Source organism: Quercus suber, unplaced genomic scaffold, assembly GCF_002906115.3.
Source record: "Quercus suber isolate HL8 unplaced genomic scaffold, Cork oak 2.0 scaffold_43, whole genome shotgun sequence".
Taxonomy (NCBI): Eukaryota; Viridiplantae; Streptophyta; class Magnoliopsida; order Fagales; family Fagaceae; genus Quercus; species Quercus suber.
In genome coordinates, this window is record NW_027069508.1 from 1,761,388 (window position 1) to 1,777,756 (window position 16,369).

Here is a 16,369-nt window from a genome sequence, read left to right on the forward strand (position 1 = left end):
TATAGCAGAAGCCAGAGCAGCACTCAAAGCTCTTGTTTAGAAAGGTTTTGATGGAGGAAATGAACTAAATGAAATTCAATGAATTCAAAGTTCTCTATGCAGATCTCACTAGTCCATTGAACCACTAATAGTGAATACTAGCTTAGCATCAAATTTATGCTATGTTGGCAAGCTTTACATGTAGTTAGAAAGTGAAATTCCTAAACCCATATAATGCTCATTGGACTCTGCTTTTTAACATTGAGGAAATTATTCCCATCTCAAAAACTTTGCTCCACTATTCTTACATTTTAAACTGCATTTCCAAACCATGAAAACCATCAAAGCTATATCTTACAACAATAACCATTTTGTATCTCTCTTCCAAAATTAGATCAACCACATGACCAATAGATGTCGTGATTGTTACGCAAGGAGGTGGGCTTCTCATCATTGTTGAGAGCGGCGCATCCAACTGAATAAGAACGCACAAATTTGTATTAGCTTTTTAATTCACTGTGTTACAGATAATTGAATTTCTCCCCACTATTATAGCAAAGAGTATATATGTTCATAATCACTATTCTGGTAAACTTGCAAACATAGAAATTACATTCTAAGAATTAACACGAAGTTTGATTGCATTATCCTAACAATTCTAAGAACAAGCCGTACCCAACACTGGCTAGAAAAAATATCTTGCACAGACTTATTTACAACTGTCCATATGATTAATTACAAGATGAATCTCAACAAACGGAATTAATAAAGTTAACTGGATGTAAAATACAAAAGCAGCTCAAGATGGTTAGCTGAAAGAAAATAAGCAAACCTCATTGCAGTCTTCATGATGCAATAGTCCTATGCAGGTGCACCAGTCATCAATTATAGGCACAACTGGATTTCTTAAGAAGCGCATAACCACCTTCTTCAAGGCCAGAGTACCATGTAGAGGCCGAGATGCTTCAAAAGGAATCATAATACTCTCAATTGGTTCATCTGGTGATACCTGAAGAGAAATGGTGTACTCAGGCAACCTAAAAGAAAATTTTTTAGATCAAAAGGAAAAACTAATATATATATATATCATGAAGACAGTCAATCAGTGCTGAAAAATATGAAACATGGGAAACTAGCATTTGCACCCAACATTCAGAATGCTCAATTAAAAGGTCTGATAATTTACTGATTGTTCCAAAAGCTTATACTATTAGGAAATGGTGATTTCACACTCAACTGTTATTTGAACACTCCCCCTCATGTGTGGGCTTCATAAATGGTCTAACATATGGATTTTTAACTTTTTAAGTAGGAGGTAAAGTGGAGAAAGGGTTAGAACTCAAGACCACCTACTTTGATACCATGATAAATTATTTGTTAGTCTCAAAATCTTAAACTGTTAGGAAATGATAAATTTAATCACTGAACCGTTTTTCTAACAGTCTCCATACAAGAGTCAACTAAATCTGCTTCTTGTGGGTGGTATCACTCAAGTATTGTGATAATTCTAGAACTGAAAATTGGATTTATCAGCCTTGCCCAAAAGTACCAAATTATAGATTATAAAGGTCATTGAATTCACTTAACCATTTTGGCCTAAGTGATCTTCCATATAAGAGCCACTGATGGTAAAAAGTGAGTCTACATGCACTGACACCTAAAATATGTATTGCATTCAAAAAATAGTCATTAGGACCTTATGAACATTCCGCAATTTGAGAAATAGAGAGACAAGCTGGAAACCTGAGGCAGTAGATGAGGACTGAACATGGATTTGGTGAATCCCAACAAAGCCTCTAAGCGCAGAGCAGCCTGCATTACAGATGTATACTAAAGGTGAGTATATATAAAAGCAAAACCAAAAAATAGCATGATAAACATGTCCGAACAAATAAAATAAAATCAAGAAATTCAGAATAAATCGCCTAGTTTTTCAGCTAGCACAAAAGCAGATGATATCAACCCAGAAGATATAACCTAAAGGAGGCCCTTAACATGATTTCTGGATCTGTAAAAAACTATGGAACTTAAATGGCACCTTGCCAGTTGCCCAGCACCACATACAATTTTTTTCTGTGCATCTTCAAAATCAGGATATCACATTTGCATCAATCGCAAATAAAATATTGTACAGACAATCATCACATCAGAACATTGAGTAGTTTAGGGGTTTATTTTGTATTTCATTTTTTCCCATCATGCAATCATGGAAATTAACAACGCAATACTCACCAAGCCTCCTCGACTTGTCCACGTTTTTATGTTTGATCCCCAAGAAGACTAATGCAGTAAATATCAAATAATTTCGCCCTATTAGTCTTGTGGGCAGCCTCTACAAACTGTTGGCTAAGGTGTTGGCTCATAGGCTTCGAGAAGTTTTGGATAAATTGATATCCGACTCTCAAAATTCTTTTGTGGGAGGGAGACAAATCCTTGATTCAATTCTTATTGCTAATGAATGCTTAGACAGCAGGTTGAAGAGTGGTATTCTTGGTGTTATAATAAAGCTAGACATTGAGAAGGCTTATGATCATGTGAACTGGAATGCACTATTTTACCTTATGGAAAGGATGGGCTTTGGGGCGAGGTGGAGTAGGTGGATTAAGGCGTGCATCTCTACAGTTAAATTCTCTGTTCTAGTTAATGGATTTCCTACAGGTTTTTTTGGTAGTTCTCGTGGTCTTCGCCAAGGGGATCCTTTGTCTCCACTTTTATTTCTCATGATTATGGAAGTGTTGAGCAGGCTGTTGAAGAGGACAGAAAATGGTGGTTTTCTTTGTGGATTTGAAGCGGGGTCCCATAGACATGGGGGTATCCATATTTCTCACCTTCTTTTTGCTGATGATACTATATTGTTTTGTGATGCTTCTAGGGAACAGTTATTATACGTGCGGATGGTGTAAAAAAAAAAAAAAAAAAAAAGATCCGAAATTGAAAAACAAAAAACTCTAGGTCACATCATGAAATTCCAAAATCTAAAATTGGAGAAAGAGAGAGAGAGAGAGAGAGAGAGACAAAGGAATCTAAGAAGCAAAAATGACAACGTATTGAGAAGAAAGAGAGAGTACCCTCAGCACGGTGGGCTACGAACGGCGTTGACAATGGGCTACGATTGCTTGAGAGTGACTACCTTCGTGACAGTGGGCTAAGATTTTGCTTCAACACTAGGCTACGATTACTTGAGAGTGATTGAGTGAGTGAGTGAGAGAGGACGGAGTGAAAGGAATATCGTGTTTCCGTGTTTGAACTTTGAGGATTTTGTAATCAGCTATTTGAAAGTGTTGTGGTTTTGTGTTTTATTTTGCAGGTTTTGAGTCTTATAAACTTGATTTCTACGTGGCTCCACGTGGCAATTTTGTCCAGCTAATGGATCTCCTGCAGGTTTTTTTGGTAGTTCTCATGGTCTTCACCGAGGGGATCCTTTGTCTCCACTTTTATTTCTTATGATTATGGAAGTGTTAAGTAGACTGTTGAAGAGGATAGAAAATGGTGATTTTCTTTGTGGATTTAAAGCGGGGTCCCATAGACATGGGGGTATCCATATTTCTCACCTTCTTTTTGCTGATGATACTATATTGTTTTATAATGCTTCTAGGGAACAATTATTATACGTGCGGATGGTACTGATCTTCTTTAAAGCTATTACAGGCCTGAAAGTTAATGTAGGCAAGAGTGAGATTGTTCCTGTTGGCGATGTTAGGGATTTGAATGGTTTGGCTCGTATCCTTTGCTGCAAGGTGGGCACTCTGCCTATGAGATATTTGGGCATGCCTCTTGGGGCACACTATAAGGATTCATCAATTTGGAATCCTATTATTGAAAATATGGAGAAATGGTTGGTTGGATGGAAAAGACTGTATCTGTCGAAAGGAGGTAGGCTTATTTTGTTAAAAAGTACCCTATCGAGTCTTCCCACCTACTTTTTATCGTTGTTTACTACCCCTTAGGCTGTGGCTGCAAGAACTAAAAGAATTCAGAAGAATTTCCTTTGGGGGGCCTCAGAGGATGTTTTTAAATATCCTTTAGTTGCCTGGGATAAGGTATGCTTGCCAGTTAAATGTGGTGGTTTGGGAATCCAGAGAGTTGGGCTGTTTAACAAGGCTTTGCTTGGGAAGTGGTTGTGGTGGTTTGGGAAAGAAAATCATAGATTATGACTTCAGGTTATAGCAGACAAATATGGAGAGGCAAGAGGAGGCTGGTGCACTAGAGGGGTAAAAAGTTCTCACGGGTGTGGGATGTGGAGGAGTATTAAAGAAGGAACAGAGAAGTTCTTTAGCCAGATTTTGTTTAATGTGGGGGAGGGTAGCCGTGTTAGTTTTTGGCATGACCCATGGTGTGGGCCCACTCCTTTAAAGGAACTCTTCCCTTCCATGTATGATTGCTCTGTTTCTAAAGAAGTATGGGTCTCTAACTTGGTTGTATCAAATTCAGAAGGAGGTAGGAGCAGGAATTTATTGTTCTGTCATGGTCTTCAGGATTGGCAGGCAACCACTATCTACTCATTCTTTGAGTTTATTTATTCCTCTATGCTGAGGGGTGAGGGAGATGATCAGCTGGTCTAAAGATTGACTACATTTGGTGTTTGTGATGTGCGCTCTTTTTATTAGCTATTATCTAGTCCTACCACTGATGCCTTTCCTTGGGAGTGTATATGGAGTACTAAGGTGCCTAAACGGGTGTCTTTCTTCTTATGGACAGCAGATAATGATGGGATACTCACCATTGACAACCTTATTAAGAAAGGTCAGTTTTTGGTTAATAGGTGTTGCTTGTGTTGTTGTGATGGGGAATCAATGGACCACCTTCTTCTTCATTGTAAGTTCTCTCATGCCTTATGGTGTGAAGTTTTTGTAGTGTTTGGGATTCAATGGGTAATGCCAAGGTCAATGAAATCTTTTTTCTTGATTTGGAGAAACTGGTTTGGAAAGCATCTTTCAATCATTTGGAACATGGCCCCGACATATTTAATGTGGTTAGTCTAGCAGGAACGTAATGCCTGCATTTTTGAAGACAAGGCGAGAACTTTGGAACATCTAAAATGTTTACTTTTTCATACTCTGTTTCTTTGGGCTCGTATTTGGGGGTGTACGAATTGTACTGATGTAGTTGATTTTTAGTTTCTATTTATTTTAGCTCTTAATCTTCTTGTATTTGTTTCATTGTTCAAAGTGTTCACCATCGTGAACATGATGTTCAATTTTTTTCAATAAAAGTCTTATTACCTATCAAAAAAAAAAAGAATAAAACCCATACATAAAAGCCCTTAAACTAATAATACTTACCTTCTAATAAAATAAAACCCAAGGCCCACAATTATGACCCACACCCGACACTCACATAACTACAAAATTACCATTGAATTTAGAAAAAACCAAATAAAATATAGAATAAAATAGGCTAAATTATGATTAAGTCCTTGAACTCTACATGAATAGTCAATTTGGTTTCTAAGATTTCAAATCAGTCAATTTCGTCCCTCACATTGGCAAACCTGGGCAATCCATTCTTCCTGTCAATTGTCTTTACATTTTCGTTGTTAACTGTATAAAATGCTACTATTTGGGAGTTACTCTCCCCCCCCTCCCCCCAACTATCTTCGCTACCTCTCTCCTATCTTCTTCCTTCCTCACTGTTGACCAACTATTCTCTCTTTTAACAACCAACCTCCAGCCTCCAGCCTCCAGTCATATCTCTTCGTCACCTCCTTTTACTATTCTGTTTCATTCTTTTTTCTTCTCTCCCTTATTTTCTTTTGTCTTTTCTCTCTCTCTTTTCTTCTCTCTTATTTCTTTTCTTCTTCTCTTTCACTGCACAACCCTAAAGATTATAACTTCCATTCCATAGTTTCTTGCTACAAACATCAGTAAATAAACCTCAAAATTTCAGTTCTAAAACCAAAATCACTCACTCCATCTCTTAATGTTTGGTGGCTAATTAACTAATGGAGAATTCACGTGGGTATGGCTTGGCCATGTGATGTTGATAGTCTGGAAATTGTTTTGGCTTGGGTCTTTGAATTAGTGATGGTTTTTGTTGGTCTGGGTTTCACATGGGTTTTTGTTTTTGAAGGATGGGTTTTGGTGTTGTTTGGCAGTGTAGGCGGTTTTGAATGATGGATTTGGAGTTTGGTTTAAGGTTTCTTAGTCATGGTGGCTACATGTGCATGGTGGGTGTTGGTTTGCTTGGGGTTTTGGTAGCTAGATGGTAGCATTGGGCTATATGCTTTTGTTGTGAATGGTGAAGTTCATGGAGGTTCATGGCAGAGCTGCATGCATGCATGGCTTTGCAATTGCTATATGGAATGGGTCCTGATTGGATTGTTGTGCGAGTTAGTAGAATTTTGTGTAGGCATTGATGGGATTTTTGTTCTTTTATGGATGGGCTAAGGTGTTTGCATGTGTGAATTGTTGTAGTATTAGTAGGATGGCATCGTGGTTTTTCTAGTAGGGGTATCAAGTGGAGTTTGAGTTTTGTGAGATTTGGGTTTGGGGACGTTGTCGAGGGGTTTTTTGAATCAAAGACTTGTGTCAGTTTGTGTTGGGGACCCAACTTGGGACTCATTATCAATCCGAGAAAATGGTCAGTGACTACCAGAGTGTCCCTTAGCCCACTAAGAGCCAACCCGAAGTTTGGAGTGAGATTTTACACATTAGAGATGCACAACTACTGACTCCAATATGATCTAGACAATTTGATGCTGGAGTCTAATGCATTACATGGATGATGGCGATGTGACATGGTGATGTGGTACAGAGGAGTGATGTGGCACAAGGCCAGCCAAGCCTAAGAGCATCAGCATCCCAAAATTTTAATTCTACTCTATTTTACCATTCTAAAAAGCCACTTTATCATTATACCATACAATTTTACAATACCTCCAGCATCCCAACTTTTATTTTCCTATTCTACTCATTAAAATAATATTTCTACACAATAAAATATATTTTTTCATTTTTTGTTTTTTCTCAATTTTGTCCGCCACACGCATGTACCTTCCAGAATCCTCCATTACTTTACTTTTCACCTTCTTCCAGACTCCTCCTCCATCATCCATATCAACCCACTCCTCCACACAACTCCTCCATCATACATATCAAGTTATCAACCCAGATCAATGAAACAGGGGAAAAAAAAAAAACCATCACGCTGATCACAATGCCATAGCCACCACAACGTCGATCACATATTCCAGCAAACCCAGAAGAAGAAGAAAAAAAAAACCATTAACACCCACGCCGATCACAACGCCATAGCCACCACAGCTTCACTGATCTTGCCACCCACCAATCTCCACCGTCGTCAAAACCAAGCCGATCTCGTCAAAACCCATGCCAATCTCCACCGTTGTCAAAACCCACGATCTCCACCGCTGCCAAAACCTACGCCGACCCACGCCTACGTCAGTCACAATCCTACCACCACTAGAGAAAGAGAGAGATAGAGAAATCCACAACCACCAAATGAGAGAGAGAGAGAGAGAGGGTAATCGGAGAGAGCACGGGGTCTTGGGTCAGAAAAGAGCATAGAGCAGATGAGAAAGAAAGAAGGAAGAGAGAGAAAGAAAGAGAAATAATGAGAGAGGAGAGAGAAATTCCGGGATCAAAAAAGGAGGGGAGAGAGAATTAAATATTATTATTTAAGTTTAGAATTGTGCTACAGTACAATTCTAAAGGTAGAATTGTACTGTAGCACAATTCTAAATTTTTTTACAATAGTTCATTTTTACAATGCCTGATGCTGAGGTTTTTTGGCTTACAATGCCAAACCCACCTTACATTTGACATATGCAATGCCCAGTGCGGATGCTTAAAGGTTGAATTGCACAAGTGCCAACGTGCCGTATTGTTATTGTAGCTAAATCTACATGTGCCAAGTTTGTTGTAGATTTGAAAATTAGAGGGACAATTAGTAGCTAAATCTACATGTGCCAAGTTTGTTGTAGATTTGAAAATTAGAGGGACAATTAGTTAAAGGCACGTGCACATGCTAGATTTTAGGAAGTTGTTAAATATAGCCTGCAATTAATATGTTACAATTGTATTCTAGCATGTGATAAATGTTAGTTAATTAGGATGATGTTATCATCAATAACAAACTCCTAGGCTATAGATATCCATGTACATGGATTGTAAAATAGCTTGTTAGTAGATGTTACAATTTCATACTTGAGTTTAGATTGAGGTGTGGATTCCCTCTCTTTCTCTAGAATTTTTCTTTCTCTAGAAATGCAAAAATCTTCTTACAATTTCCCTGTAGCAATAAATTAACACAAATTGATTCTAACTAAATGTCAATATGCATAAAACATCTAGCCATAAGTCGAAGTTAGGAAATCTAGCGGCAAACGATTCAAAGCAACTTTGGCAGCCAATACATTACTTATTAGCATGTAGTCAATAAATGAAACAAACACTATAGTAATAAATACATCTTATCCATCCATAGTCAAGCAAAAATATTATACGATTCTTCCATTAAAATCATATGAGAAGAGAGGTAAAACTTAGTATTAGAATTATGGTGAAGTGATTAAACTCACCATTTCCTAACAGCTTAAACTTTTGGGATAATCGGTAATTTGACATGGTATCAGAATAGGAGATCCTGAGTTCGATCCTTGTCTTCACTTTACTTCCCATTTAAAGTGTTAAATTCCCATTAAATTCACCATTTCCTAATAGCTTAAGTTTTGGGGATAATCGGTAATTTAACACTTAGTATAGCTTGAAGGAAGAGAAATTGTCCACCCATTCACAGCAAGGCTTCAAACAAACTCCTACACACAAAGCACGCTTAGATGATGATCCTCATGGTGAAGTATCAGTGTGTTTGGTGTTTAGGCTATGTGTGGGTACTTGAGTGAAGGTAAGGAAGGATCTGTTTATAGTAAAGGCTCTGTTGTGGGAATGGCTATATATCAACTAAAAGGTATTTTTGGTTAGAAGAACTTGTTGTCATATGAGGTAGTGTATAATATTGATGACTGCTCTATGTTTTTATAGAATTTTTGGGAGTGAGTTGGTGAAGGATAACAGAGATAGGAGAGCTGGTCCTTTGACCATTCTTCCTATTCCTTAGACAAGAATGACAAGTCTTGTTTCTCCTCTATCCATCTGGCTCCTTTTCCTAATCAGTACAAGTCATTCAAAAGGCTAGACAGTGAATGGCTTGCATTAATTAAGCATTAAATCAGGTTTTTGTGTTAAGGGTAAGGAAGGTCTCATTATCTTAAGCAATGTCAATGGTGAATAACACATGTTAGAGTTTGCTTGCTCTACAATGTACACAGGTTTTTCAAAGACCAAAGTGGTAGGAGAAGACATGCCAAGCTCCATGTCTTGAAGCTGTTGAATCACTAAACAAACATACCCTCATGACCTCCAAACCATGATTTTCTAAATTTTCCCTCCTGTGTTCATGTGCTTGGTTCATGAATTGAGTATTATCCATTTTCATGATGGAGAGAGGAGGTCAAGGGAGGAAGAAATGTAGTCTTCCCCCACATTTGGAGTTTCAATCATAGCTTTCTCAAGTTATGACCGGAATTTCAAACATGAGGAAAGGAGCCTTCCTTTCATTTTTTCATTCCTACATTCTCTCTGTCAAGGTGTCAAATCATGTGTTAGTTGATAGCATGCTACAAAAAGGTTTTTAAATTGCTCCCCATGTGTACTGTTGTTACTTTATCTTGACATTTTGTCTTTTAGAGTTTTAGGGCCAAAATGGGTAACTAAGAATAATTTTTCAACTATATAGTTAGTAGTCCCAGTTTTCAAACTATATTATTTACTAGCATCTCAAGTCTTTGAGACTCGATTTTGGCCTATAAATCGACTCTCAAAGACTCGATTTCCATGGTTTAATCACCTTTGATGTGGCATTTTTTCCATGTGGTGATCACCTAGAAATCGAGTCTCTAAGGCTTGATTTATAAACCAAAAAAATTTAAAAAAAAAATTTGAAGTCTCATGTACTAGCCGAAATACCCAAAAACAAATTTCAGAAATCCCAGAAACATAACAATCCCACACAACAATCCCAATCTTAAAGACTCAGATCAGAGGGAGACAGAGAACTCACCTCACCAGCGCGCAGCCTGGGCTAGCGCGGCCTAGGTTCTCCTCTGGGTTCTTCTCTGATGTTCTGGGTTCTTCTCTAATGAGTTCTTGGTGTGGCCTGGGTTCTTCTCTAATGGTGCACGGCCTGGGTTTTTTTTTTTTTTTTTTTCCTCTGGGTTCTTCTCTGATATTCTAGTTTTTATAAGGGTTATAAATCGAGTCTTAGAAACTTGATTTTCATACGGTCGCCACGTGGAAAAAATGCCACATCAGACATAATTAGGCCATGGAAATCGAGTCTTTAAGACTCAATTTATAGGCCAAAATCGAGTTTTATAGACTTGAGATGCTAGTAAATAATATAGTTTGGAAACCAGAACTACTAACTATATAGTTGGAAAATCATGTTTAGTTACCCATTTTGGCCGAGTTTTAGTTTAACTTGTCCAGCTGTACATCTGGTTCTGTCTGAACTAGGAGAGGGGGAATGGGCAGACTAACAACGTAAAGGCTAAGTATATAGTAAGTTAGGCAAAGTAACGAAGAATTAAGAAAAATAGCATCTCGAGTTTTAGAAACTCGAGATTCATATTAAAACTCGAGTCTTAAAGACTCGCTTTGTGAGTGTTGTTGGACTGAAAATGCCACATGGATCTCGAGTTTTTAAAAATCGAGTTCCATGCAAAAAAAAAAATTTATTTTGATCGCCCCTATAGTGGCGTTTTTAAGTCCTATGGTGACGTTTTAAAGCCCTATAGCGGCGTTTTCCTGCAAAAAATTTTTATAAGTGTTAATACCAGGTTCAGGGAGCCCTGTAGTGGCGTTTTTAAGACCTATAGTGACATTTTTAAGCCCTATAGCGGCGTTTTCCTGCAAAAATTTTTTATTACTCCTTTTTTAAGCTCTATAGTGACGTTTTTAAGCTCTATAGTGGCGTTTATGGAACTCAAGTCTTTAAAACTCGATTTCCACGTGGATTTTTTCCACATCACACTTATCCGCTTACAAATCGAGACTTAAAAACTCGATTTTTATCTTGGAACTCGAGTTTTAGACACTCGAGATGCTAATTTTCTACATTCTTTCAAAACGTGACACCTAACTAAATTTTTTAATATTTGTTGTTATTTGGAAAAAAAAATTCACTAGGAGATGACTGGTCCAATAGTTGTCTAGTTTCCCAGTAGTTGCTATATTATTCCCTCGTCTTGGGATGCGTTGAGCCAATTTTGTTTATGGGCTATCACTTTGGAGTGGACCAAGGCTTACCTGGCAAATGGGTGGCCAGGTGCCCTCTTCTTGGTCCGTGTGGAGTGGGCTTCTTTGGGCCTTTTAGGCCCAGTTTGGTGAGGAACTTTGTTGGGCTTATTGGTCCATGTTGTGTAGTAAGGATGATAAGTCTTTGGGCCGATTGTGCTGCAATGGACCTTAAGTGGGCGGAACTACCCTTGGTTGCCCCCCCCCCTAATTTTTTTAAAAATATTATTATATATATGTGTATTAGTTTTAGCAATTTTGTTCTATAAAATTACATTTTATTTCCCTTTAACAATATCATTGATATTGATTCTTTTAAGAATAATGCCATACTCACAAACTTTTTTATAACATTTTTACAAATGGTTTGGTAACAAATTCTTATTAGTTCGCATATGGGCACACCACTCACATCATTTTTTTATTTACTAGTAACCACTTACTACATAAGTAATTTATAAAAAAACTTGCAGCTCTAGTATTTTCCTTATTTTAGTGAACATAAAAAATTTATAAATCTAAAATCTAAAACAAAATATACAAGCCCCAAAAAAAAAAAAAAAAGGCTCAACAAAAATTACCAGTAAAACTAAATATAAAATTTAGCTCAATTAACTAATTTTATCCAAAATAAATAACCCTACCCTTTAAAAAATTCTAAACAAAAATAATTTTGTTCTTACCTAAAAAAAAAAAAAATCACAGCATCTAAGTAATAGAATTAGATATTGAAATCACTACACACAGCCAACAGTAAAACCACCCCTGCTAACTCAAGTTTTTAGCTCCGTCCCTGTTAAGCCCATGCCATGTAGTGATGATTTGAGATTTGTTAGGCAAACCCGTGTAGTGTGGTTTTATTGGGTCCATGTGCTTGTAAATGCCTTGGTCCTTTTATTGGGCTGACTGGGTAAGTCTCCTCCGATGGGATCTTGCCACATGATGTTTGTTAAAAAAAAAATCCCTGAACAGATGTTGAATGTGTTTTGTGTGAACAAAAAAGTGAAGGTGTAGGGAAATTGATTTGCTTTGGTAGTGGTGATTTTAGGTGATAATAGTGTTGCTGTTATAGGGCTTGATTTGGGAATTGCGATATAGGCTTTTTGGGTTCTAGGTGGCTGAAAGAGAAGGGGTGGCATTGAAGGAGAGAAAAGAGAGAACAAAAGAAAAGAAAAAGATTAAAAAGGAAAAGAAAACAGAGAAAAAAAATATATTAACTCCTAAATGACACAATTTTAGGTTTTCAATGACACCCAATGGTTGCGTAATCAAAGCAAGCCTTAATCCCTGCAAATTTTAGTGGCTAGATTTCTTCTCTGGGCATGTATAACAAGTGTCCTGTCTCTTCTCAATGCCTTTATGTGTCTTACTGCTTTCAACCTGAATCAATAATAGTAAATTGAAAAGGAAGCTGCCTAACCATTACCGAATGTGTGAATGGCCTTGGCTAAATAATATCAGTGGCAAAGGGCCTTAAAGGCCTTTTTAATTCTTCGTCAGAACATGAGTGAAAGATAGGAGTTTCAAACACAAACATGTAAGTTTGGCCACCCAAGAAGCACAGACACAGGACATGATGACATGAAAATTCTTGAAAAATTAGGAAATGACACGGTGGAATACAAGAATTAATTAATATACATCTTTAGGTATATTTTAAGTTTATTTTAAAATTTCAAAATAATCAATTAAAATCTTTAAAAACATAAGTAACATAAGATATAAATTTTCTCCCAACATACTAAGGATACGCATGCAAGAGTGTCCTGGTGTGTCTATATCTGGCACATGCCAGGGATTTTGGAGCATCCATGCTTCATAGTTGTCCACTCTAAAACGCATGTGAAAGTTGAAGAAGTTTCTCAAAAATTTAAAAAAAAATTGTAAACTCATTTGAAATTACATTTTTATTTTGTCTTGGAAAATCCTGCCCCCCAAAAATGGTGAACATTCAGATAAGATAATAAAATGAACATTTTCTTGGCAAAATGACTTAGGACCTCAATCCAACAATTAGATGGTAACTTTGCATAAAGTATTAATCACTGATCATTCTACAACTTCACAAAGTCATATGCTCATAATAATAGTACCAATTTATCTTAGTTGTACATCTCCTTTTTAAACTTCATTCCTGCTATTGATTCAGTGCAGAGTTGGTTTTAGAGGAGAAAATAGAATACAATGATCTGGTAAATTCAATTCAAGATGGACACATTTTAGGTGATGACAAACATGATGTGCCAACTAGTGGAAATATAAGAGCTGAACCAGAAAATGGTAATTTTTTTGTCCTTTAATATATTAAGTTTCCTTTTGTTACTTATCAAAAAATAAAGTTTCCTTTTGTTAATAATTTGAGCAAGCATCTTTTCTGTTTTTTGACATTTTCCCTTATTGGAGCCATAGTTATTCACTGTTCACTTTTGTCTGGCTAACATAAGAAAAAAAAAAAAGGTGTGGTACATTGCAATCAGGGGCGAAGCCACGTTGCCCCTTTGGGGGGGGGGGGGGGCGCATGGCCCTACAAAAAAAAAAAAAAAAAAAAAAAGTCCACCAACTTATATAGAAATTTTAATTGGCCCCCCAATGATGTAAATCTAGCCCCCCCGCCCATTTCTGTTCAATTCACTCTCAAGCCCCAGCATTCTCTAGTTTCAATTGTAGGCCTCTTTTATCCTCTAATAAAACAAAACATGGCCCACTTACATTTAAATACCCAAAGGCACTACCCAACAAAATAACACTTTATCACCCATTCTCAAACTCAAAATCAAAACCCTTTCTTTTGCTATTCTTTTTATTCTCTTCTTATCTTCTGTGTACATGCCACTGCCCACTCCACTGGTACCAGCAACCCCCAAACAAAACAAAACCTCAGCTCAGCCCTCCTCTCAAACTCAGTCCTCACGATCCCAAAAAAAAAAACTGACCATTATTTTTTTCTTCTTGCTTTCTTAAAATAAATCATTTAGAGGTGAGTTTTCAGTTTTCTTTTCTTTCTTCAGCACTACACCTTCATCTCTTTTTAGTGTTTTTTTTTTCCTCAACTATATACACTTACTTAAATATTCATATGCTCTTTAATTTTTCATAGATTTTTAGAGAAATATATGATTGAAGGCATGAGGAGGTTGTTTGTGATGAGTCTTGAAGGGAAGATCTACTAGGCATTGCCACACCCACATGGCCCACACCCCATCTTTGCACTTTGTGAAGACAAAGTTTCAAAGGTAAAATTTTTTTGATTTATTACATATTTTTGATTAGTTAGATATCATGTGGCAGTGGGTGTTGTTAAATTGTTTGGTTTATGTTGTGTACTTGTGTGTTTAATTTTTGCTTTTGTTAGTTTAATTTTTGCTTTTATTTGAGGGGTTATTCTTAATTTAAAAAAATTAAAATACAGGAAAATTTTGAATAATAGGAATGATGATAGGTTGACTGTTTAAATTATAGTGGAATTTGTTTTTTCTTGAGTATGAATAACATCCATATAACTAAATAAAAATTTCTAATTAAAATTTTATTTTTTAAAGTTCTTTTCTGGTTAATATGATAGTTTATATAGAAAATGAAATTGTTGGGACTTTCACCATGGAAATGATTATGGATGAATTCTATTCCATGAAAAATCGTCGTCAGGCATGATTTTGATGTGAAATGTTTTTTTGTGTGGATATTTTTGTATATGTCTATAGTAAACTAGACAGTTTTTGTATGTTCATTAATGTATAAGATATATCAAAATTCAAATTTCATATCCAATAGCCTTATAAATTATGTTTTTTATATCAATACTTCGAATCGGCCCCCCCATATAAAAATTCCTAGCTACGCCCCTGATTGCAATGTCTTCTTGTTAGTATCAAGAGCAGGTCACAAAAAGCTCTGAGAAAAGCAAACTCAAATGCCAAAGAAATCTTGAAATCATGTGTGGCTTGAGGAGGTTGCCTGAGAAAATTTTTTTCTGATTTATTGTCAATAGTGGAGAATAAGAATGTTGGGTTTGGAAAAGCTGTGTGTGAGGTTTCTTAATTAACCCTAACACCTGTTTTATACTTTTATTGCTCTTAAGTAGCAATTAATATATAAATTACAGATATGCCCTGGCAAGTAGAGACAATTAGTATAAACTACGTATTCCAAAACTCTGCTATACTTCTATTGGAATTTGATTCACCTACAGTATACAACCTGTGTACTATATGGTGCTTTTTCACTTTTAAGTTGATAAATTTTTTTTTATTTATTAAAAAAAAAAAAAACATGTATTCCAACACTCTCCCTCAAGTTGAGGCGAAGATATTGCTCATGCCCTGCTGGTTTAAAATAGTATTAAACGCTCTACTTGAAACTCCTCTGGTTAAGACATTTACTAGTTGGTTCATAGTTTTTGGAGTACAATTGATGCCATTGTCCAGCTTTTCCTCGATTAAGTGTCTGTCAAACTTAATATGTTTGATCCTATCATATTGTACAGGATTGTGAGCAGTATTTCTTGAGTATAAAAGCCCAATTATTTCAATATCATCTTCACCCAAAGAGGCACATAAATACCACTTATATAAATAAATAAATAAAACTCATAAATACCATGAACCAGTGCTGGAAATTCTGCCTCTGCACTGGATTTAGCTACAATTGCCTGTTTCTTACTCCAAGTGACCAAATTATCTCCAACAAAGTTACATTACCATGAGGGTAGATCTTCTGTCAATAATGGAGCCAGCCTAATCTGCATTTGTGTAGGATTCAACTGGTAAGTAACCAAGACTAAAATAAGAGTAATCCTTTACCAAGAGATGATTTCAGATACCGAAGAGTACGGTAAACGTTTATATGGATTCTTGTGGTGCATGCATGAATTGACTAACTACACTGACAAAATAGGCAATATCTAGACAAGTGTCTGACAAATAAATAAGTCTTCCAACTAGGCGTTGGTATCTCTGAATCTTCACCCAGTCTATGATTCAATCTATCGGGGCGTCACAAGCCTTGCAGCCAAGCATTTCCATTTCTACTAGGAGATGACAAAAACACATTCTGCAAGATATATATATATATATATA

General features: G+C 36.4%; 1 protein-coding gene and 1 long non-coding RNA gene across 2 annotated transcripts in view; one reads left to right on the forward strand and one right to left on the reverse strand.

Annotated features, from left to right (window-relative positions):
* Positions 1-331: 331 nt before the first annotated feature.
* LOC136066706 (uncharacterized) lies at positions 332-2,873 on the reverse strand. Its single transcript, XR_010628200.1, has 4 exons — positions 2,212-2,873; positions 1,723-1,791; positions 812-988; positions 332-454 (listed from the first exon to the last, which is right to left on the reverse strand). It is a non-coding gene; the product is annotated as an uncharacterized LOC136066706 (long non-coding RNA).
* Positions 2,874-3,428: 555 nt separating this feature from the next.
* Positions 3,429-16,369, forward strand: part of LOC136061337 (uncharacterized) — a 16,841-nt gene continuing 3,900 nt past the window's right edge. The window contains 3 exon segments of the mRNA XM_065771417.1: positions 3,429-3,814; positions 13,444-13,574; positions 14,857-14,939. Coding sequence (XP_065627489.1) covers positions 3,429-3,814; positions 13,444-13,574; positions 14,857-14,939 — 600 coding nt within the window.